This window comes from Ahaetulla prasina, chromosome 18 (genome assembly GCF_028640845.1).
Source record: "Ahaetulla prasina isolate Xishuangbanna chromosome 18, ASM2864084v1, whole genome shotgun sequence".
NCBI classification, from domain to species: Eukaryota; Metazoa; Chordata; class Lepidosauria; order Squamata; family Colubridae; genus Ahaetulla; species Ahaetulla prasina.
Genome location: NC_080556.1, coordinates 3,828,745 through 3,851,649, shown reverse-complemented (window position 1 = coordinate 3,851,649; position 22,905 = coordinate 3,828,745). Strand labels below are relative to the sequence as shown.

The 22,905-nt window shown below is 43.2% G+C and overlaps 1 protein-coding gene across 6 annotated transcripts in view; it reads left to right on the top strand.

Moving 5' to 3' along the window:
• PRKCZ (protein kinase C zeta) overlaps nt 1-22,397 on the top strand; it is a 71,372-nt gene extending 48,975 nt beyond the window's left edge. For 3 of the 6 annotated variants that reach the window (XM_058161226.1, XM_058161225.1, XM_058161229.1), the window contains 13 exons: nt 1,344-1,475; nt 2,029-2,110; nt 2,946-2,998; nt 6,069-6,257; nt 7,104-7,201; nt 10,092-10,178; nt 12,218-12,353; nt 13,193-13,280; nt 15,187-15,306; nt 17,822-17,901; nt 18,239-18,328; nt 21,463-21,578; nt 22,282-22,397. In XM_058161226.1, the coding sequence (XP_058017209.1) occupies nt 1,344-1,475; nt 2,029-2,110; nt 2,946-2,998; nt 6,069-6,257; nt 7,104-7,201; nt 10,092-10,178; nt 12,218-12,353; nt 13,193-13,280; nt 15,187-15,306; nt 17,822-17,901; nt 18,239-18,328; nt 21,463-21,578; nt 22,282-22,369 (1,359 nt within the window). In that variant the 3' untranslated portion in view covers nt 22,370-22,397. The remainder of the gene's footprint in view (nt 1-1,343; nt 1,476-2,028; nt 2,111-2,945; nt 2,999-6,068; nt 6,258-7,103; nt 7,202-10,091; nt 10,179-12,217; nt 12,354-13,192; nt 13,281-15,186; nt 15,307-17,821; nt 17,902-18,238; nt 18,329-21,462; nt 21,579-22,281) is intronic. The other 3 variants (XM_058161228.1, XM_058161230.1, XM_058161227.1) reach the window with 2 other exon arrangements.
• The last annotated feature ends 508 nt before the right edge of the window (nt 22,398-22,905 follow it).

The following is a 22,905-nucleotide window of genomic DNA, read 5'->3' as shown; positions in this document are numbered from 1 at the left end:
ACTGAAGAATTCATTTTTTACTGACCGTTTTTCAGCTGGCATTGCAAATTTTACATAAAATGGATCTAATAGCAATAGCAATAGCCCTTAGACTTATATACCGCTTCAGAGTGCCTTTACAGCCCTCTCTAAGCAGTTTACAGAGTCAGCATATCACCCCCAACAATCTGGGTCCTCATTTTACCCCCCCATGGAAGGATGGAAGGCTTTGTCGACCTTGAGCCCATCAGAATCAAACTGCTGGCAGTCGGCAGAGTCAGCCTGTTATGCTGCCTTCTAACCACTGGGAGGGAAAGAAGGAAGGAAGGAAGGAAGGAAGGAAGGAAGGAAGGAAGGAAGGAAGGAAGGAAGGACAATAGCACTTAGACTTATATACTGCTTTACAGTGCTTTACAGCCCTCTAAGTGGTTTACAGAGTCAGCCTGTTGCCCCCAACTATCTGGGTTCTCATTTTACTGACCTTGGAAGGACGGAAGGCTGAGTCAACCTTGAGCCTGGTGAGATTCGATCTGCCAAACTGCTGGCAGCTGGCAGTCAGCAGAAGTAGCCTGCAGTTCTGCACTCTTAACCACTGCGCCACCTTGGCTCTAATAATAATGCTAGCTAACCAAAATTAAAAGGAGTCCAGAGTCACTTGGATGGTTAGACAAGAGAATGAAGGAATGAAGGAATGAAGTTGGTTGACTTTACAGGCCAGGTGGATTAAGAATAAGCAGAGAGGTGAGTCACTATGTGGTTGGACTAACAAGTGATCTCTCCACTCAAAAACTGAATTCTCATATTCAGGATACTATCGTGGTGAACAATGGAAGCGTCTCCGTCAGTTTCTTGAAGATTAGAACAAATGAAGCAGACAAAGACTTTTGGAGTGGACCTATTATATTCATTATTATTGTATCTGCTTCCTATTCAAAAGTTGACTAGATTTGGTGTTGGTATTTCCCGTTCAAAGGTGTAAATAGGAGATGTTGGGAAAATCCTCCTCTGTAGCTCACAGACAAAATGGTGCTAGACCATGTCCCTCAACCTTTTAAGATAGGTGGACTTCAACTCCCAGAATTCCACAGCCAGCATGCTGACTGTGGAATTCTGGGAGTTGAAGTCCACCCAACTTAAAAGTTGCTGAGATAAAGAAACACTGTGCTAGATTAACGAACGATCCAGCCTGGAATTGTGATGCGGTCTTGACCATCAGAGAGACCACATAGGTACCAGGGAAGTCTTGCATCCATCCACCAACAAAAGCCTTTGGCTGTTTTCCCCCCACTGTTTTCGCTTTCAGAATGTGGTTTTGTTTTATCTGGAGGGTGTCGCATCAACGTGCTTCCCCTTGTGTGTTCCAGAGAGCATACTGTGGCCAGTGCAGTGAAAGGATATGGGGTCTAGGAAGACAAGGTTACAAGTGCATCAACTGCAAGTTGTTGGTCCATAAGCGTTGTCACGTTCTTGTCCCACTGACCTGCAAAAGGCATATGGTAAGTTGGCCCCTTGCCCGAGGCTTTGCCTGGGTTGTGTTAAGAATGAGAGCAGAAAAAGAACAGGAGGTTATGCAGCTTTCAAGGCTCGGGAGGTCGCAGCTGATTTTATGTGTGGGATAAATCACACCTCAGTTCACCTTTTCTGACGAGGAAAAACACAATAATTCTGACGTGAGAGAAAAAAAATAGATTGCAGCCATTTTTGTCTTAAAGGTCTTTCCACACGCACATCCCAGCTTTATTATACTTTTCATTGCTCTGCATGGTGACTCCTTGCCCCGAAGAGCCTTAGAAAGAAATTTCTTCCTGCTTGAACCTATATGTGAAATACAACAAAAACGTGCTTATTATAGCTTTGCATGGTAAATGGAAAATCGGTTCATGTTGGAAGTGTTTTATACAACATTCGCCCCCTTCTAGTTGGTTGTCCAGGCGATTCTTGGCGAATTTCCCATTTGGTCTTCAAGAGAACCGGCCCATTACACCAAAATTTGCCCCTCTTTCTCTCTCTCTCTTTATTTTTTATTCTTCACGATCCATATTCTTACAGGATTCTGTGATGCCTTCCCAGGAACCTCACTTAGACGATAAGAATGACGAAGTTGACGTCCCCACAGAAGAAACAGACGGAAGTGAGTATGACTTCCCTCATAGTCTAGAGAAGTCATTGTAAAACACACACCAAAAAGGACGCCCTTTCAGGGATTCTCCCCCCACCCCTTCAGCATTCTTAAACTTCAAAAGTTCCCCAAGGACAATGACTAATTGATAAGCTTCTCCAGGGGGCCATACAGAAGAAGGGAGAACAGCTGTGGAGTCACTTGCCAAGCCCAGTGGCAAAATCAATTATTTATAATAAAAGTTTATTCCTGGAATTATTCAGGGATTGTTAAATCAGTGTGGAAGTTAAAGTGTAAGATTAGGAATGGGGAGATCCAGAAATCCAGTCCAGCTTCAGCCACAGTCAGCTTTGGTCCCGGAGGCTGATGTGGAGATCAGGTGAAATAATATAATGTACTGCCTTCAGCTGGATTATCAATCAAATGAAGACATTTACATAGACCAATTATTTTAACTGGGCCTTTTGATCCCTAAGATCCTAAGTCAAGCTATTCTCCAAAGTTTTGCCCTCTGGTTAGTTTTACACTGCTCAGGTTTTTTTTCCCTCGGGCAGAGTCAAGGTTGACCCAATGTCATATTTTTTTGGATATCTGGCCGGTCATTTGCCACAGAGAAGAAGGAATAATTTCTGCAAAAGTATTGGATAAGTGCACTAAAATGCGTTTAAAATTTTTTTTTCCTTCCCAAATCCGTATAATAAGGTAAAATTGCATTTGAAGAAAGTGACACGGAGTGGTTCAATTGGCCAGCTAAATATAAAGCCTCTTATCTTTGCCCGCTATTTGATATTAAAAAAATGTGGATGCCTTTGCTTTACGGTTCTGTTTTGTATTTTTTCTCCTGCAGTATCTTATATTTCTTCAACTCGGAAACATGATAATATTAAAGATGATTCTGAGGTAGGTCTTATTTCTTCAGTACAACATTAATAGAACCAGTGGTGAAATCCAATTTTTTTTTACTACCAGTTCTGTGGGCGTGGCTTGGTAGGCGTGGTGTGGCTTGGTGGGCATGGCAGGGGAAGGATACTGCAACATCTCCATTCCCACCCACTCTGGGGCCATCCAGAGATGGTATTTGCCAGTTCTCCGAACGACTCAAAATTTCCGCTACCGGTTCTCCAGAACCTACTGGATTTCACCCCTGAATAGAACCCTGTATTTAGTTGCAACAGGTCCGTTAGACAAAGCTGTTAACACATGGATTTCAACTCCCAGAATTCCCAAACATTACCCTCCTCAAAAAGAACTTCGGCACGTCTCACTGAAAAACCCCTTGATTGGCTGTGCAGTCTGGAAGACATAATTGGGGGCGGGGGGAAACGGGCAGTAGAAATACTAATTCTTGCTTGCAAAGTTCTTAATGTGATGAGCTGGAGGCGAAAGAGTTGAGGTGAATGAAAAGGCAAAAGGGGTTAAGCCCAGTAGTGGGTTCCACTTACCTTCACTACCGGTTTGGAACTGTGAATGCGGGTGTGTGCACGCTCACACACGGCACTTCTGTGCATGCGCAGAACCTTCTGCGGATGCACAGAGTGTCCGTGATGACGTCTGGGCGGGTGGGTGGAGCCTCTCACTGCCGCCATTAGCAGTTCGCCTGAACCTGGGTGAAGAAACCCACAACTGAGTGAGCTCCACTCCCCCTCAGTGTGAGCCATTACTTCAAGGTGACCCCAGAACAATCGGGGCCACCACAAAGTGATAATTGTTGGAAGGGCTTGATTGCGATGGTCGTTGAGTGAGCTTGACCTTAGAAGTTCCAGCTTCATGGAATCATTTCTGCCTCCGAAGATCCCTCTTTCCGCAAAGGGGCACATCTGATAATCACATAATTGCACATGAACAGTTTCTTTATCCTTTATGGAGGATAAAATTTGTATTTTCTGTCCACAGGTCAAGCACTAGGGAACATTAGATCTCTAGAAAGTCACTCTCTGAGCTCCACCTCAAGATTCTAAAAAGAGTCATTCGTTCAGACAGTAAAATTTTATGAATGAATATGCTGGGTGTTGAGTCTCTAATTTAGGGTCTTGTGAGATTAAAGACACTATTTTTGTCTTAAAAAAAAAAAAGCTACCGTATTTTTCAGACTATAAGATTTAGAAGAGGAAATCAACAAAATTTAGAAGAGGAAATCAACAAAAAAAAGTTTTTGGCCTCTGCATGCCCCGTTTTCAGACCTGTTTTTGGGCCCATTTTCAAGGCTTTTTTTGCCTCTTTTCTAGGCTTTTTTGGCCTGTTTTTGAGGCTTTTTTCAGCCTGTTTTTGAGGCTTTTTTCTGGCATGTTTTCAAGGCTTTGTTTGGCCCATTTTGAGGCTTTTTTCAGCCCGTTTTTGATGCTTTTTTGGCCCATTTTGAGGCTTTTTTCAGGCCATTTTTTCCAAAAAAAAATTGGCAAAAAAAGCCTAGAAAATGATCCAAAAAAGCCTTGAAAACAAGCCGGAAAAAGCCTCAAAAATGGGCTGAAAAAAGCCCCAAAAATGAGCCGGAAAAAAGCCCGAAAATGGGGCATGCGGAGGCAAAAAAAAACAAAAAAACCCACGGGTGGGCGAGGCTTCAGCAATATTCGGTCTATAAGATGCACAGACATTTTCACCCAATTTTGGGAGACAAAAAAGTGTGTCGTAAAGTCCAAAAAATACGGTAAATAATACAATGGCTTCATTTGTATGTAGGGTAGCGACCAGTCATTGACTTTGCTATAGAAATAAGAATGTGGGACCGTTGTACACCTGTTTCTTTCACCTGCCCCATGCTGGACAATTTAAATTTTTTTTAAGCTTGAAGCCTGTTAAAGAGAGATCCAAATTTTTCCCCAGAATGAGAACAGTTAATCAATGGAATAGCTTGCCTCTTGGAGTTGTGGGTGCTCCATCACTTTTCAAAAAAATAGACTGGACAACCCTTTGACCAGGATGGTATAAGCACTCCTGCTTAAGCAGGGGGTTGGACTAGAAGACCTCCCAAGATCCCTTCCAGCCTTATGATTCTATGTTTTCAGTGATGAAAACGTCTTTTAAAGAAACAGGTCTTCAACAGCCATCTAAAAGCTAAGAAAAGATAGCCAGGCCAGGGGTTCTAGCATGTTGATTTTCTGATGGAAAAGCTCCTATTTTTAGCTGTGTAGTATTAATAGGATAAGAAACCATAAAGCTAATAGTAGCAATCAAGCATGATTTTGAAGGAGGACATCCTGAGATTCTGGATACTGAAACACTCAAATTATTTAAAGGTCATCCCTGTAAATCAAGCGAGAAAATGATGAATCTTATTGGTCTCAGTATCACAATTACATGATCGGATGTTGGTATTGAACTCATATTGAATTCCATTTTCACGACGCGCTTCCCATTTCAGGACACTTCGTTTTGTCGGGCCCATTTATTTATTTTTTTTAATAGAAAAGTAATTATACCGAAGAAGGCAGGGTAGGAGGTGTGCAAGGCATTCGGTCACATATTAGATGGTTATTGAAATGGGTTTGCTAAGTAAGGAACTGGAGGCTAAAACAGATGAAGAACGGTTGCAGGAACTGGGTAGGTCTCATTTAATGAAAAGAAGGACTAGGGGAGACATGATAGCAGTCTTCCAATATCTCAGGGGCTGCCCCAAAGAAGAGGGAGTCAAGCTATTCTCCAAAGAACCTGAGGGTAGAACAAGAAGCAATGGGTGGAAACTAATCAAGGAGAGAAGCAACTTTGAAATAAGGAGACATTTCCTGACAGTGAGAACAATTAATCCGTGGAACAACTTGCCTCCAGAAGTTGTGAATGCTCCATCGCTGCAGGTTATCAAGAAGAGATGGAGAATCATTTGTCCGGAATAGTATAGGGTCTCCTGTTTGAGCAGGGGGTTGGACTAGAAGACCTCCAAGCTCCCTTCCATGTCCTATGTTCCTGATTGCAAAGAGGGTTTTTTTGGGGGGGAGTGAAATTTATAATGTGCTATCTTCCCTGCTTCTTCCTATAGGAACTCAAGCCAGTTATTGACGGAATGGATGGAATCAAGATCTCTCAGGGGCTTGGCCTTCAGGACTTTGATCTGATCAGAGTCATTGGACGGGGAAGCTATGCCAAAGTTCTTTTAGTGCGGTTAAAAAAGAATGATCAGATTTATGCAATGAAAGTTGTAAAGAAGGAATTAGTTCACGACGATGAGGTATATATCTATATTAATATGATTAAAACTTCCAACCTTTGCCAAAACCCAACATAAAACAGTTATTTCTTTGACCAGGCAAAAAAAGCGCAAAATAATATATAGGAAGATTAAAAAAAAAAAAGATTGTAAGAGGAATGTAGTGGGAAACTCAGTCAGTGTAAAGACAAACAAACTTTATTTGAACAGCTGAGAATAACTTCATTCTCAGCGTAGTTCAACTAAATTAAAGCAAATTCCTCCCAACACAAATTCCTCAGTCCTATCACCAACCTTGGTCCAAGTAGGCAAACTGCCAAAGGCCTTTCTTGGCAAAAGTTCAGAAGACACTGATACAAAATAAATGCAACAAGACAAAGCTATCAACATTGTTTTCCAGCAAAGCCGAAACACCGTTGTTGGTCTTTTAAGCCTTATGGGAGGGGCCAATCATCTCTTGGCCTTACTCCTGAGTCGTCCTCTTTGCTTGAGCTGCTCTTGCCTTCTGGCAGCTCTTCTCATGCGTGCATTAGGAACAGGCTCCTCCTGTTCCTCTGCCTCACTACTGTCCGCCTCTGGAGGCTCTGGAGTCCGCACCTCACTCCCTGATGGCTCTGGCCTCACCTCTGCCTCAGACACAGAGCCCCCATCCGGGCCTTCCCCAGCCTCCAGGACTGGCCCACGTTCTTCCTCAGCCTCATCGCTGTCTGACTCCGTTGCCAGCTCCGCAGGCTGCTGGCAGACCACAACAGACTGGACTTTATGAATGTTTATTAAAAAAAAGTGTGTGTGTGTTAATGTGTGGCCATTGGTGTTAACAACCTGTTTCATAGCATCCCTTTGGATTCTCCAATTACTCTCTTTCAGGATATTGATTGGGTGCAAACCGAAAAGCATGTGTTTGAGCAGGCATCCAATAACCCTTTTCTAGTTGGCTTACATTCCTGTTTCCAAACGACAAGTCGGTAAGTAAGCAGATCCTTTTATTTTATTTTATTTTTAAAAAACAAACCAAACCAAAACAGAAATACTCCTTGCCTGGATCTTAATGGACATGCGTGTTGGGGTCCGGAAGCCCCTGAAGAATACATATGCTTCTGTTTTTGACACGATGTGAAGGTCCCAGATTGAGAAAGGTTTCATTGGTTAGTGAACTGACCGAGTCATGAGTTATTCCTGGTCAGGAAGGCTGGTAGGTCCAAAGAGAATCTGTGCTCTTTTATGTGGGGTAATGTGTTTTTTTTTTTCCTCTTCTGGAAAACAATGCTCATGTCTGGAATGATATCATCTTCCAGAGCTTCTGGCTGTCCTGGAGATGATCCAAGAATGAGCTACTGCTGTCAGTCGCTTTGGAGGCAGGGTTATATGAATGACTTCATGCGTGGTGTCTTCTAGACCAGGGGCCTCCAACCTTGGCAGCTTTAAGACTTGTGGACTTCAACTTTGCCGGCTGAGGGATTCTGGGAGTTGAAGTCCACAAATCTTAAAAGACCCCTGTTCTAGGCTCTTCGTAGCTCAGGGTTGAATGGTGGGGTCCTCGGTGCTCTCTGAGCTTGGTTGTTCTTCTTGCAGTTGTTTCGTTACCCAACTAGGTAACTTCATCACTGATAATGTTACTTAGTTGGGTAATGAAACACACCAAAGAGCCCATACGTTCTTTTCTTGCGAGAAGAGCCCACACTGAACTAGTCCTATTTATGAGAGTTGAGAAGATCCCCTTCAGGTCAGGCTTAGTTTTTGGTGGTCTTCCATTCCAAGTATTAACCCTGTCTGATCTTCCTTTTCTTGGTGATCATCAGTCAAGGTCAACTAGACCAGGGGTCACCAACCTTTCGGACCTCACTAACTTCATAATTTTAAATCCCGCGAACCACTAATACGATCTGCCTAAAGACCGGCTGGGTGGGCATGGCTAGGTGGTCATGTGACTGGGTGGGCGTGGCCAGCTCAATGTCACTCATGTCAAGGGGCACCTCACCGGCCTCTACTCCCCTCCCAGCCATTCCTCGTCTGCCCGCTCGGGCTCCTTAGGGCCCCAACCGGAAGCAGTTGTTGGAGCTAAGCAGCCACCAGGAGAAAGAATTGGCCAAACAGCTCAGTTCAAATTGGATCTAGCCGAGAAGGAGGCTCAGCAGAAGCACCTCACTGAGGACTAGGAGCATAGACTTTCCAAGCAGAGGGAAGACCTGCGGGAGCGCAAGGCCAGGTACCGGTGCCTGGAGGCTCGATGGGCTGAGATAGTTAGCCAGTTCCAGGCCATGAGGCAGTCCCACTGAACGAGGCCCTTCAGCTCTTTGCCACCAGCGGCACTTCCCTCCAGCCTTCGTCCAAAGCCCTGCACCAGGAGGCTGAAGCAGACCCCAATTTGGAATTTCTGCCCCCCTCCGACCCACACAAAAAGACCCCAAAGGGGGAGACTCTCTGCAGCAACACAAATGTCCATTGCACGTGTCTGGCCCAGGGGGCCTTAGTTTGAGGACCCCTGATTTAGTGCAATATAAAAAATGCAAACTATTTTTTTCTGCGGATCACCAAAATTTTCTCACAGACCACCAGTGGTCCACAGACCACTAGTTGGTGACCGCTGAACTAAACCTCCCGATTAAGGAGCAAAAACACCTTAGACGTAGCCAGGAAAGGGCTATTATATCTCTCTCTCCACGAAGCCCAAAGTCATTCTGCCTAGCTTTGTCTCCAGAAGCCAGTGATGGGTCAACAGCCCCAAACCTGTTTAAGAAAGAGAAGGAGGACATTTAGAACTGCAGTTAAGAGTTCCCCCTTCCAGCCCGAGGGGGAAGCGAGCAGTAACTTGATTGATCTGTTGATCCCAAAACAAGAGCTTTAAAAACCCATTGTGCACATTTAACAAATCACCAAAGTGGCCAGCAATGCAGACAATTAAAAGGCTCTTAGTTATTTCTCTTTTAGAGGCTGCATTGGCATGCCCTGTGAGAGTGTTTATTTATTAATGGGGACTTCTATTACATCAGGGTAGCATCATTTAGCTGGAGAAATAATTTTGGCTCTTTTAGGAGCTGTAGTAAATTTAGCTGCCTCCCTCTCTCTCTCTCTCTCTCTCTCTCTCTCTCTCTAATGGATTTTTTTCCCCCTTGCCTGCACTAGCTGAAAACTTCAGGGTGTGTTGTTTTTTTTTAAACCGTGTAATCAAAACATCACATTTCTTGTTAATTAAAAGAAAATATCGGAATCTCCTTAGTTATCTCACATCATATAGATTCTGAAGCTTAGTAAAACCCTTCCCTAAATAGCTAACTTGTAAACAGCCTCGAGATTGGTCTGAGTTAAAGAGCTAAAAGGGTACCTTGTAATTTGATTTTTATTTTGAATTTCTGAAGTTTCAACAATCCTCCTTTTCAACTGGAGTTAGTCTTTGGGGCGGGTCTAATGTCACAGGGTTTCACGCTGCCAAATACTTTCAAAAGTAATATAATTGTGGGGGGGGGAGAGAGAATCTCCATCTTTCCAATAACCATTGACAACTATTCAAATTGAGCAGGAGAGAACAGAGAATCAAAGACAATGCTTTTTCAAGAGGCCACTGGACTTTCTCGGTTTTCCCTTGAAGACCTTTCGCTTCTCGTCCAGGAAGCTTCTTCAGTTCTGACTGAGTGGTGGGGAATGGATCAGTCCGTCGGAACTTCAGTCAGAACTGAAGAGGCTCCTTGGGTGAGAAGTGAAACATTATGAAGTACACACAAGATTCACTAGGAAGTACCCACCACAAGGGTGGTGTTTACAGCATGTTAGCAGTGGCCCAGTATTTTGTCTGTTCGCTCCCACCCCCACTCTGCAGACAGTCTGCTGACTAACAGAAGTTGTGTGCTCTATTTTCAGGTTGTTTCTTGTTATAGAATATGTGAATGGGGGTGACCTCATGTTTCATATGCAACGGCAGAGGAAGCTGCCAGAGGAACACGCAAGGTAGTGTGAATCTTTCTCTCTCTCTCTCTCTCTCTCTCTCTCTCTCTCTCTCTCTTTTTCCATAATACAATAACACCCTTCCTTCCTTCCTTCCTTCCTTCCTTCCTTTCTTCCTTCCTTCCTATCCATAATACAGTAACACCCTTCCTTCCTTCCTATAATACAATAACACCCTCCTTCCTTCCTTCCTTCCTTCCTTCCTTCCTTCCTTCCTTCCTTCCTTCCTATCCATAATACAATAACACCCTTCCTTCCTTCCTTCCTATATTACAATAACACCTTCCTTCCTTCCTTCCTTCCTTCCTTCCTTCCTTCCTTCCTTCCTTCCTTCCTTCCTTTCCATAATACAATAACACCCTTCCTTCCTTCCTTCCTTCCTTCTTTCGTTTCTTCCTTCCTTCCTTCCTATCCATAATACAATAACACCCTTCCTTCCTTCCTATAATACAATAACACCTTCCTTCCTTCCTTCCTTCCTTCCTTCCTTCCTTCCTTCCTTCCTTCCTTCCTTCCTTCCTTCCTTCCTTTCCATAATACAATAACACCCTTCCTTCCTTCCTTCCTATCCATAATACAATAACACCCTTCCTTCCTTCCTTCCTATATTACAATAACACCTTCCTTCCTTCCTTCCTTCCTTCCTATCCATAATAAAATAACACCCTTCCTTCCTTCCTTCCTATATTACAATAACACCTTCCTTCCTTCCTATCCATAATACAATAACACCCTTCCTTCCTTCCTTCCTATATTACAATAACACCTTCCTTCCTTCCTTCCTTCCTTCCTTCCTTCTTTTCTTCTTTCCTTTTTCCCTCCCTCCCTCCCCCCCACCCTCTCTCTCCCTCCATCCCTCTCTGTCCAGCTCTATTGAAAGAGTGTGAATGCCAGCCAAAACAATTTATAATTTCCTTAGGTTCTTTTCCCCCCCTTTTGCTAATTTCTCCATTGCAGAGGCAAGCTTGCAGCGTTTTGTCCCCTCACTACTTTTTCCTCACAGCATTTATCTATTCCTTGCAGCGGCATGTTGACCTCTATTTGTTTTAAACACAGCCAAGTTATTGCTTGTGAGGACAGCTGAAGACGTTTCTTAGCGTGTAGGCTGTGCATAAGAAGATAACCAAGAGATTACCACTGTCCTGTTTTAAAGTGAGAGCTAGCTATTACCCAAACATACTATCCCACACTAGGATAAAGAAATGAGGCAGGTTTGCTATACAGCATTACCTTGGCTCTCAACTGCTTTGAAGCTCATCGAATTTGGTACTCAACACATTTTGGTACGAAAATTTTGCCCAGTAGTCATCGATTGTTTGGTACTCGACACAAAAGCTAGAACTTGTCGCTGTCGGCTGCCTAGTGACTTACTACATTATACCTTATGAGAAAAAAATGTGTTTGGTACTCAGCATTTTTGGTACTCATCACGCTTACAACGCTGAGTACCAACGCTGCCCTTGGAGAACATCTGCAGTGTAGCTGAACTAGAAGGTATGAGGCAGGGGTGAAATGCTCCCGGTTCGGACTGGATTGCCCAATCCGGTAGTGATGGTGGCGGGTGGCTCGGAGAACCGATAGCAAAAATCCCTGCCCCACCCCTTCCATGCCCAGCTGAGCTGCGCGATCATCAGAGGTTTTTTTTTTTACTTTTAAAAGCATTTTTTCTTCTGCTGAAAAAATGCTTTTAAAAGAAAAAAAAAAGCCTCTGATGATCGCGCGGCTCAGCTGGGATCATTAGAGCCTTTTAAAAGCATTTTTTCACAACCTCTTCGGCCGAAGAGCTTGTAGAAAAAATGCTTTTAAAAATTAAAAAAAAAAAGTTGGCCACGCCCACCCAGTCACATTACCCCGCCCCTCCACCAAACCACACCCACAGAACCGGTAGTAACAAATTTTACATTTCACCCCTGGTTTGAGGGTATTTACGAAGCATTCATGCCCTCCAGAGAAGGTGGGTTATACGCGGGAGCATTGAAAGCCTGCAAATAAATGAAATGGACGGCAACTGTTCAATGGCCCAAATTACATTTTCTTTTCAGGTTTTATGCTGCTGAAATCTGCATTGCTCTCAACTTCCTCCACGAGAGAGGCATCATCTACAGAGATTTAAAACTGGATAACGTCCTCCTGGATACGGAGGGCCACATCAAGCTAACAGACTACGGCATGTGTAAGGTAAATCCAGCTTGTGGCTCGGCCTCCCTAAGAATTCTTATTCTACAGATAGTCCTTGACTTACGACCTTAATGAAGCCTGCCTAAGGTGAATTGAAGGAACAAGGGGTGTATTTTGAAACCCGGAAAGGGGTAGATTTTGTCCAGCTTTGGGGCGTCCCCTGTTGGTCTGAAGGGAAACTCAAGGTTCAATCAATCAAGATCAAGTGAGGTACTAACACTACTCTACAAAGCAAAGTAGCAAAGTCTTTGCTACTCTTAGTAAAGTCACTTCTAGAATACTGCATCTAGTTTTGGTCACCACACTATAAAAAAGATGTTGAGACTCTAGAAAGAGTGCAGAGAAGAGCAACCAGGATGATGAGGGGACTGGAGGCTAAAACATACGATGAACGGTTGCAGGAACTGGACATGGCTAGTCTAGTGAAGTGAAGGACCAGGGGAGACATGATAGCAGCCTTCCAATACTTGAGGGGCTTCCCCAGAGAGGAGGGGGGCTCAAGCTATTCTCCAAGGTACCCGAAGGCCAGACAAGGAATAATGGATGGAAACTGACCAAGGAGAGATTCAACCTGGAAATAAGGAGAAATTTCCTGACAGTGAGAAACAATCAACCCATGGAACAGAAGTTGCCTTTGGAAGTTGTGGGAGCTTCATCCCTGGAAGCTTTCAAGAAGAGACTGGACTGTCATCTGTCAGAAATGGTGTAGGGTCTTCTGCTTGGGCGGGGGGTTGGACTAGATGACCTATAAGGTCCCTTCCAACTCTGTTAACCTAAACTCCTGCAAGCCCATTTTTTCCTCTTTCGTCGGCGCGCTGCAATCGTTTCATTTTTTGCAGGAAGGATTGGGCCCCGGCGACACGACGAGCACTTTCTGTGGAACGCCAAATTACATCGCTCCGGAGATTCTCCGAGGAGAAGAATACGGTGAGTTGCTATATAGAGCGTGTAATGATGTAGAGACCGCAGAGTCTTCTCATCCGGAGTGATTACAGATGCGCTGTGTGTTTGTGTTAATATCTTTACGCCGTTAAGCAGAGGCGGGACCCGACGGAAGCATCTTTTGGGTTCCTTAGTATGTTCTGGAGCAGAAAAGAGTGGAGCAATGTTCAAAATGGAGAAGGATGGAGAAACTGGTCTGCTTTTATACTTTGTGATGAAGTGTTCAAATGTTTGTATGCTCGAAGGCAGCCCTAAATCAGTTTTGAGGGAACCTCAGATAATGAACTTTGGAAGGCTGGTCAACGTTGTCGAATGCCCTTGGCAAATAAACTATTGCTAGCTAAGCCTAATGGGTCTTCTATTTATTTTGTTTTATTTATTTGTTTAGTTTATCAAATATGTACAAGATAACGGGTATAAGTATAAACATGGACAGGAACACAGGAAACGAGTACAAATAAATAGGGACAGTAGGACAGGGATGGTAGGCACGCTGGTGCGCTTATGTACGCCTCCTTTACGGACCTCTTAGGAATGGGGTGAGGCCCACGGTAGACAGTTTAAGGTTGAAGCTGGGTGGGTTAGCGGATGTAACAACCGAGTCAGGTAGTGCATTCCAGGCGTTGACCACTCTGTTGCTGAAATCGTATTTTCTGCAATCGAGTTTGGAGCGGCTTACCTTGAGTTTGTATCTTATTGTTTGCCCGTGTATTATTGAGGTTGAAGCTGAAGTAATCGTTGACGGATAGGACATTGTAGCAGACAATTTTGTGTACTATGCTTAGGTCAGACTGTAGGTGGCGTAGTTCCAGGTTGTCCAAGCCCAAAATTTCGATCCTGGTGGCATAAGGGATTCGACTGTGAGCAAAGGAGTGGAGGACTCTTCTCGTGAAATACCTCTGGACCCGCTCAATTGTATTAAGGTCCGATATACAGTGCGGGTTCCAGGCAGATGAGCTGTATTTGAGAATTGGTCTGGCAAAGGTTTTGTATGCCCTAGTTTGCAGTACAATATTACTGGAGAAGAAGCTTTGCGAGATTAGGTTAACAACTCTTAATGCTTTTTTGGCAATGCTGTTACTGTGAGCTCTGGGGCTTAGATCGTTTGAGATGAGTAGGTGTGGTTCTTCAACTTTTTATGGAACTTCATACCATTGCTACCACGTTTTCATTGTAAAAGGCTGCAGAGAGACAGTAAAGTCCCCTTTTGTATCTATCCTTTTCGGACGTTCCGATTGCCATTTCACAAACCAAAATTTTGAGTGTCGGAAAACAGCAGGATTAAGATATTGGTTGGAGATACTTCTGATAGCCACAATACTTACGGAATTGACACTTGCTGTTGGCTTTGAATTTTTTTAGCCATTCCCCCCCACCAAAAAAAAATATCTTAAATTTATCCTGTCGCTTTGAAGCAATCGTTCATGGCATTGTTGCAAAGTAATCTGAAATAATTTTTTTTGTTCTGGTTGTTTTTATGTTCTACATTACACACCCACAGCCACCCTTGTACACCACTAAAACCTTCTCTGAAGAGCCCTCTATCTATCTATCTATCTATCTATCTATCTATCTATCTATCTATCTATCTATCTATCTATCTCTATGTATCTATCTTATCTATCTATCATCTATCTCTATCTATGTCTATATCTATCTATCTGTATCTATGTATCTATCTTATCTATCTATCCTTCCTTCCTTCCTTCCTTCCTTCCTTCCTTCCTTCCTTCCCTCCCTCCCTCTTTCCTATAGCCACCCATCTCAATCAATGACCCTAATCCTTAAGTGCTGTTCCGTACATTAAAGCAGTAACAGTCAGCTCCCTAACCAAAAATCTTTTATTGAAAACACGTTTTTCTAACGGTTGGTTTTTTGTTTTTTTTTACAGGCTTCAGTGTGGATTGGTGGGCCCTTGGTGTCCTCATGTTTGAAATGATGGCGGGACGATCTCCTTTTGATATTATTACCGACAATCCAGATATGAACACTGAAGATTACCTCTTCCAAGGTATTTTTTTTTTAATGTAATGAGACCGATGGATTAGTACTAGCGCTAGAGTGTTAAGATTCAGAATAAAGTTCCACTCAAAAGCAGAATAAAAACTGCAGGATCCAATCTGGGTTGGTCATTGGGATTAGAGGTTTAATCTATTTAGTGGAAATGGGCTCCAGCACAAGTCCGAAATCTCAGAAGACTAAACCTCTGCTCCAGGTGACCAACCCAGATTGGATCCTGCAACATTATCCTGGGACATGTGTGTGTATGTATGTATGTATGCCTTCCTTTGTGAGAATAAACATTATTTGGAAAACAAAAATTAAACCTGTGGAGTCCTTGGGACTCTCTGAGCTTGGTTGTTTTCTTGCTGACGTTTCATCACCCAACTACGTAACATCATCAGTGCTAGGCAAGTTCAATGATATATAATTTGCCAGACTTAATTTCCTTTCATCAGCTAGCATTGATGATGATAAGCTAGTTGGGCAATGAAACATCTGCAAGAAAACCACCAAGCTCAGAGAGTCCCAGAGACGCCACAATTCAACCCTGAACCAGGGGTGAAATCCAGCAGGTTCTGAAGAACCGGTAGCGGAAATTTTGAGCAGTTTGGAGAAACGGCAAATACCACCTCTGGCTGGCCCCAGAGTGGGGTGGGAATGGGGATTTTGCAATATCTTTCCCCCAGGAGTGGGGAGGGAATGCGGATTTTGCAGTATCCTTCCCCTGCCACGCCCGTCAAGCCACGCCTACAGAACCGGTAGTAAAAAAAAATTGGATTTCACCACTGCCCTGAACTATATTCTCTTCTAAAACGCCACCTCTTATATGGTTGTTAAAATATCCTGAATTGGGCCAAAATCATATACCCGGGTGGCTTACCTAATGCTCATTGAAATGAAATTGTAGGACAGATAGAAAATTGCCTTATTGAAGTCAAGAATTGTCTGCTGTCAAGACATCATCTTTTACACACCAGCTACTGATTTTTTAATACCGAATATTCTTTATTTAGCACTGAGGATTTCTATATTTCATAGGGAAGGTTATTCAGGACATCCTTTTCTCTACATTTTGCTAATTTCTGAAAGGGTCGCTCTGACTAGAAATTGGCATTTGAATTGTGCCAAGGAGTGAACCGAGAGCCCGTGTATTGTGGTTACTTCAGAACTACAGTTACCATGCTAATATTGGCACAGTCCCATTAATTAAGAGAGGTGCCCGGTTATGGTTTAGTTTTTTGGGTTCTGCCTAGACTTCAAAGGGAGCCTCCTACTGAAGTGCTTCAGCTGACAAAATCCTGAAAGATTTAATCAAAATGTTCAGATGTCTATCTCTAAGAAGCACCTCCCGTTGAAATTCTAGCCGATGTTATTTAAAAGGCATTCTTGTTAGGGCTGTTTTTTGAACTTTACAAGACTACATCATATTTTAAATACCCTTCTTGACGACATTGGATGCCTTATCTGAATGTACCAGCTTATTAATTACAGGAATACTAAATAACTGAGTTGGAAGGGACCTTTTAGCCCTGCTCAATAGGAGAGCCTATATTATTCTGGACCAAATGTCTCTCCAATCTCTTCTTAAAAACCTCGGGTGTTGGAGCACCCACAGCTTCTAATGATTAATTGTTCCCACTGTCAGGAAATTTCTTAGTTCTGGGTTGGATCTCCCCTTGGTATGTTTTCATCTGTTACTTCTTGTTCTGCTCCTGAGAATTAAATTGGCCCCCTTTTATTAAATGTGTCTAGAACACTACCGTGTTTCCCAAAAAATAAGACCCTTACATTTTTTGAACCCCGAAATAAGTGCTTGGCCTTATTTTTGGGGAGGTCTTATTATTTTGGGGCGCATGGAACAAGACGGGGCTCCTCTTAGAAGAATAGAATAGAATAGAATAGAATTTTTTTATTGGCCAAGTGTGATTATTTTATAATAATTATTTTATAATAAGCCAAGGGCTTATTTTAGGGGGAGGGGGCTTATTTTCGCACATGCACTCAAAAGCCTGATTGGGCTTATTGTCAGGGGATGTCTTATTTTCGGGGAAACAGGGTAGAATCCCTTTTGATCCAATTTTAATTTAAAAAAACCAAAAACCTGTAGTTTACCAACGTCCTTTCCTTCTACGCTGCCAATTTAATTTGGATAATTTCTCTTCACCAACGACAGCCCTGCCTCCTTTGATAGATATTCATCAATTAATGCATCTATGTGATCCACGTTGGTGCAAGTTTTAATATACAGTAAAATCTCACTGTCCATTAAATACAAAATGTCCTTTAAATCTGAATTTAGGTGATCTGTGCCAATTTCCAAAGTTTTGAGTAATTATGCAATTGACATAAATGGGGTCATTTGGAGTAACGTCAATATAAACAGGCAAAACGCTCCGTTTAATAGTCTGTTAAACCGGGGTGGAGGGGAAATTGTGTTGCATTTTAACACAGACTTAAAATGATGACTATAATGATGTATTGGGGAATATAATATTTTCTCTTTCCAAAACTTCTTTTATCAGTTATCCTTGAAAAACCAATCCGAATTCCAAGATTCCTTTCTGTTAAGGCCTCTCATGTTTTGAAAGGGTTTTTAAATAAGGTAGGTCTACAATATTTTGTCGTTTCCCCCACCCATTAAGCACAGAAGCACTTTTTGGCTCTCGGTGCCTTCTGTTATCCCTGTGGTTTATTCATTATGAACAGTGTTCAAGCCAGGGCAAAATAAACTAAGAGAATTAATTCTTCCGTATTCTATTCTGCAACTTGTAAAATGACTAAAATAAAATAAAATAGGGAGACAGAATTGCTAGACGAACTTAGTGATTTATTTTATAAAGGCAGTTTAGTTTTTAAAGAATCTTGTCTTCAGACTTCGGCCTCACAAACCTGTCGTTTAATACAAGTTGTGGCAAAATTAATTTTATCCTTCCTCCTAGGATCCCAAAGAGAGGCTCGGATGCCAACCCCAAACAGGATTTTCTGAAATCAAGTCACACACATTTTTTCGCAGCATAGACTGGGATATGGTAAAGCATTTAACTTCATTTTTTCCCCCTTCGGTTTTGTGCCTTTGTGTCTAAGCTGTTCTTTTTGCACCTGCTAAGGGTCGCGTCGTTTCATGGGAGGGGCAAGTGATGTCACGGGTATCCTAATACCATCGCCTCTGATGTGAAGATGGTTCACATCATTTGTGTGAGAACATCAAGAAGCAAGAGATAGAATAGAATAAAATAACAGCGTTGGAAAGGACCTTGGAGGTCTTCTAGTCCAACCCCCTGCTTAGGCAGGAAACCTTACACCACTTCAGACAAATGGTTATCCAACATCTTCTTAAAAACTTCCAGTGTTGGAGCATTCACAGCTTCTGGAGGCAAATTGTTCCACTGATTAATTGTTCTGTCAGGAAATTTCTCCTTAGTTCTAAATTGCTTCTCTCCTTGATTAGTTTCTTGTCCTGCCCTCTGGTGCTTTGGAGAATAGCTTGACTCCTTCTTCTTTGGGGCAGCCCCTCAAATATTGGAAGACAGCTGTCATGTCTCCCCTAGTCCTTCTTTTCACTAAACTAGACATACCCAGTTCCTGCAACTGTTCTTCATATGTTTTCGCCTCCAGTCCTCTAATCCTCTTTGTTGCTCTTCTCTGCACTCTTTCTAGAGTCTCCACATCTTTTTTACATCGTGGCGACCAATTGTAACTATTAGAAATTAAATATTAAATAGTGTAACTATTAGAACCATTGGTGACCTAGCAGAATGTGTGAGGAGCTATAGATTGAAAGGCTTGGTTCAGACATCATTCTATATCAGGTTTACAGTGGCCATTTCGATCAAACCACAATACAGTACACCATAATATAGAATGGCCAGTCTGGTTTTATCATTATTGTAGCTCAATTAGACCCACCACAAACCAACCTAAATCTTTGCATAGCCACACAACCAGTTCCCACATGAGACAAACTTCTACTTCTACTTCCTTTTGTGGGAATTTCTCATTCCCTTATTCCTGTTGTGGCCCGCCAGCAGAGCTGGTGGCATACTCAGACAGTGAGGAGGTTTTTAAAAGGACAAACTAAGAGAAGGCTCTGATGAGGGCTCTGTATCGGAGGCAGAGAGGGGGCCAGGGCCATTTCACAGTTATCAGCTGCCTTCAGAGTCAGACATCAATGAGGCAGAAGAACAGATGGAGCGTGTTCCCAGTGCACAGAGCTGTCAGGAGAAGGGAACAGCTAAGGAACAAGGGTCGACTCAGGAGTAAAGCCACAGGTGGACGGTGACTAGCCCCTCCCACAGAGAATAAAGAGGAATGAAAGGGGAGTGGAGTTTGCAAAAGACAATTAGTTCACCCAATTGGTTTGTGATTCCTTGCCAAGTTTTGAAGATATCGGCCTGGCAGCTCTCCAAGCCAGATAAGGTCTGTGAGTGTAAATTCTCTCTTGAAAGACTTTGCTGGATGTGAATGAGAGGAATTCACAATAACTTAATCAAAAGGAGTCTGCTTCATGGGAAGCCTAGGTCAGAACAATTCCCTGTCCTTCCATACTTGCCTTAGATCTGCTTTGGGATGGCACCTGACCTTCTAAGACAACCGGAGAACTTGTCAACAAGATCTGAGTCGGTGCAGAATCAGAATTATTGTGTGCTTCTATTTTATGGGGCTGATGTCCGGAAGCCTCCCGAGATGTGACATCAAGCCATTGTTAAGCTATTCGTTCCTGACTTGATGCGTTTGCTTGTGTTGAGTCCAAGAATAAGAAGGATCCGAATTCCCCTGCCCTCTTTCAAAGCCAGTTTTGGCAGAAGGAGGTCTGCAAGGAGCCAATGTCATGTGCCTAGACAGGCCTAGAAGAAACCCATGGTTTCAAATCCTCACTCAGCTGGGGAACTCCTTGGATGACCCCGAATCTGTCACTGTATTTCAAAGGTAAAACAGGACAGCCACTGGCCCCCTTGGAGACAGATAGTCAGCAAGTGCTAAATGACAAACGGTCACCAAGGCTTTGTCGCTTGCTCACATTACACATCGGCATTGGCAGACCTGTTCTCTTTCAGAACGACTGAAACATTTTTTAAACTTAACTCAAAATGTATCACAGGTTAAAAAAAAAAAAGGAATGTATAAACCCCAAGACTGTGAGATATCAAAATTCTCTTTTGAGCAGATTACCGTATTTTTCAGAGTATAAGACGCACATTAGTTTTTTGGGGGGGGAACAAGAAAAAAAAAATTCTGCCTCTGCCTACCAGCATCCATCGGTAATCATCTGGCTAGCATCCTTGCAGCAAACAGCCTGGTTAGCTTCAGCACATTATTGCAGCCTGGTTTATCACAAACAGCTGATTGGCGGTTGGACCGGCCTCCCGGAATATGCCAATTAGCTGTTCCAGGCTGCAGGGATCACCAGAGCCCATCACTGTCTCCATGCGTTGTGTTTTTGGCCTTCGCACACACTACTTTAGACCCGTTCCCGAATGCGGGGGTCGCGCAGCACATCGCCACCGATCGCTGCCTCCGTGCGTCACGTTTTCGGCCTCCACGCGTTGTATTTTCAGCCTCCGCATGCCCCATTTTTGGCCTCCACGCGTCACATTTTTGGCCAGTTCCAGGGTCGATCCCTGCTGCCTGGAACTGGCTGAAAATGCGACGCACAGAGGACAAAAATGCGATGTGCGCAGGTCGAAAACACAATGCGCAGAGGTGGCGATCAGCGATGTGCTGTGGCAATTCCCGCAGCCTGGAATGGGTCTAAAACTGGGTGTGCGGAGGCCAAAAACAATGCGCGGAGGCCGAAAATGCCCGAAGGTTGGGGGCTAGCGGGTGGGTGGGGCTTTGGCAACATTCGGTGTATTAGATGCACTGCAATTTTCACCCACTTTTGGGAGTGTGGAAGTGCGCCTTATACTCCCGAAAAGTATGATAATTCTTCATTTCTGGCTCTTTGAGAGACACAGCCTGTTTCTGGCTCATCCTCCATCTTGATCCGAAAGGGTCCACAGAAGACAACATAGAAAACGCCCAATCTTGGCCTTGGAAATGTCTCTTTTGTTGACTACACGGTGGTTGACTAACTGGGAGGGGGTGAATTTAGTGTCTTTTAAACCATACATCACCTCCTCTTTTCTGTCTCACTCTGTCTTTCCCTCCCATGCTCTCAACTCAGCTGGAAAAGAAGCAGGCCACTCCACCGTTTCAGCCTCAGATCACGGATGATTACGGCTTGGATAACTTTGATACACAGTTCACCAGTGAACCTGTGCAGTTAACTCCAGATGATGAGTAAGTGTCATTGTTTAGCCTCGAATCAAAGAAGCGGGAGGGGGGAAAGAACTTTGGGGTTACACGATGTGCAGTGTTTCTCAACCTTAGCCACTTTTAAACTGCGCGGACTTCAACTCCCAGAATTCCGCAGCCAGAACAGCTGAGAAACACAGTAATAGAAAATAATAGAATAGAAGAATAGAATAGAATAGAATAGAATAGAATAGAATAGAATAGAATAGAATAGAATAGAATAGAATAGAATAGAATGGATGGAAGGGATCTTGGAGGTCTTCTAGTCCAACCCCCTGCTTAGGCAGGAGTCAAAGGGTAGTCCAGTCTATTTTTTTGAAAAGTGATGGAGCACCCACAACTCCGAGAGGCAAGCTATTTCATTGATTAATTGTTCCCATTCTGGAAAAAAAATTGGATGTCTCTTTAACAGGCTTAAAGCTTAAAAAAAAATTTAAATTGTCCAGCATTGGGCAGGTGAAAGAAACAGGTGTACAACGGTCCCACATTCCTATTTCTATAGTTATTGCAAAGAAAACATGAATTTTTCCCCCCTGTTCATTTTGACCAGTTTATTTATTTATTTATTTATTTATTATTCACATTTTTATACCGCCCTTCTCCGAAGACTCAGCCCTCAGTCAGTTTGCAGCCCTTCGATAAACCATTACAGACAAGCGTTAATTCTTCTTCTTCTTCCTGTCCCCAGAGATGTAATAAAAAGAATAGACCAGTCGGAGTTTGAAGGATTTGAATATATTAATCCATTGATGCTATCAACCGAGGAAACGGTATGAGAATGAGGCACAGAGAGAGAGAGAGAGAGAGAAATAATAATGAATGCACTTGGACATTTAATCCTGAACTACAGTATATGCATGCAAGGCTGGGGCAGGGTCACCATTAAAGTTTCGAATGGAGACCCAACGATAAAATGGCCGCTGAGAAAAATCAAGATAATGTGATTCGGGTGGGTGGCTTTCTTTTTTTCTTTTTCTTCTTCTTCTTCTTAAAAGTCCGGGGGAACTGGCAGAGCTGGCTTTGTGGATTCTGCACTCCGTGCCTGCTTCAACGAGGGGTGTGTGTCAATGATGGTTTGTTGCATCTTTGGAGAGATTCCAGATCACGTTGAAAGTAGCCCACTTCTAACGGACTTTTCCATGCAACAGCCTCCTTATACAACTGTTGAACATCCAGAATACAATTGCTTGTGGTGTTGAAGCTTAACTTTAGATGCCTTTTCTCACAAATGGTACCTATCCTACATGTCTCAGTGTGTGCGTGGGTCTGTATGTGTGTGTGTACATTCACATCTGTGTAGGCACACATGTAT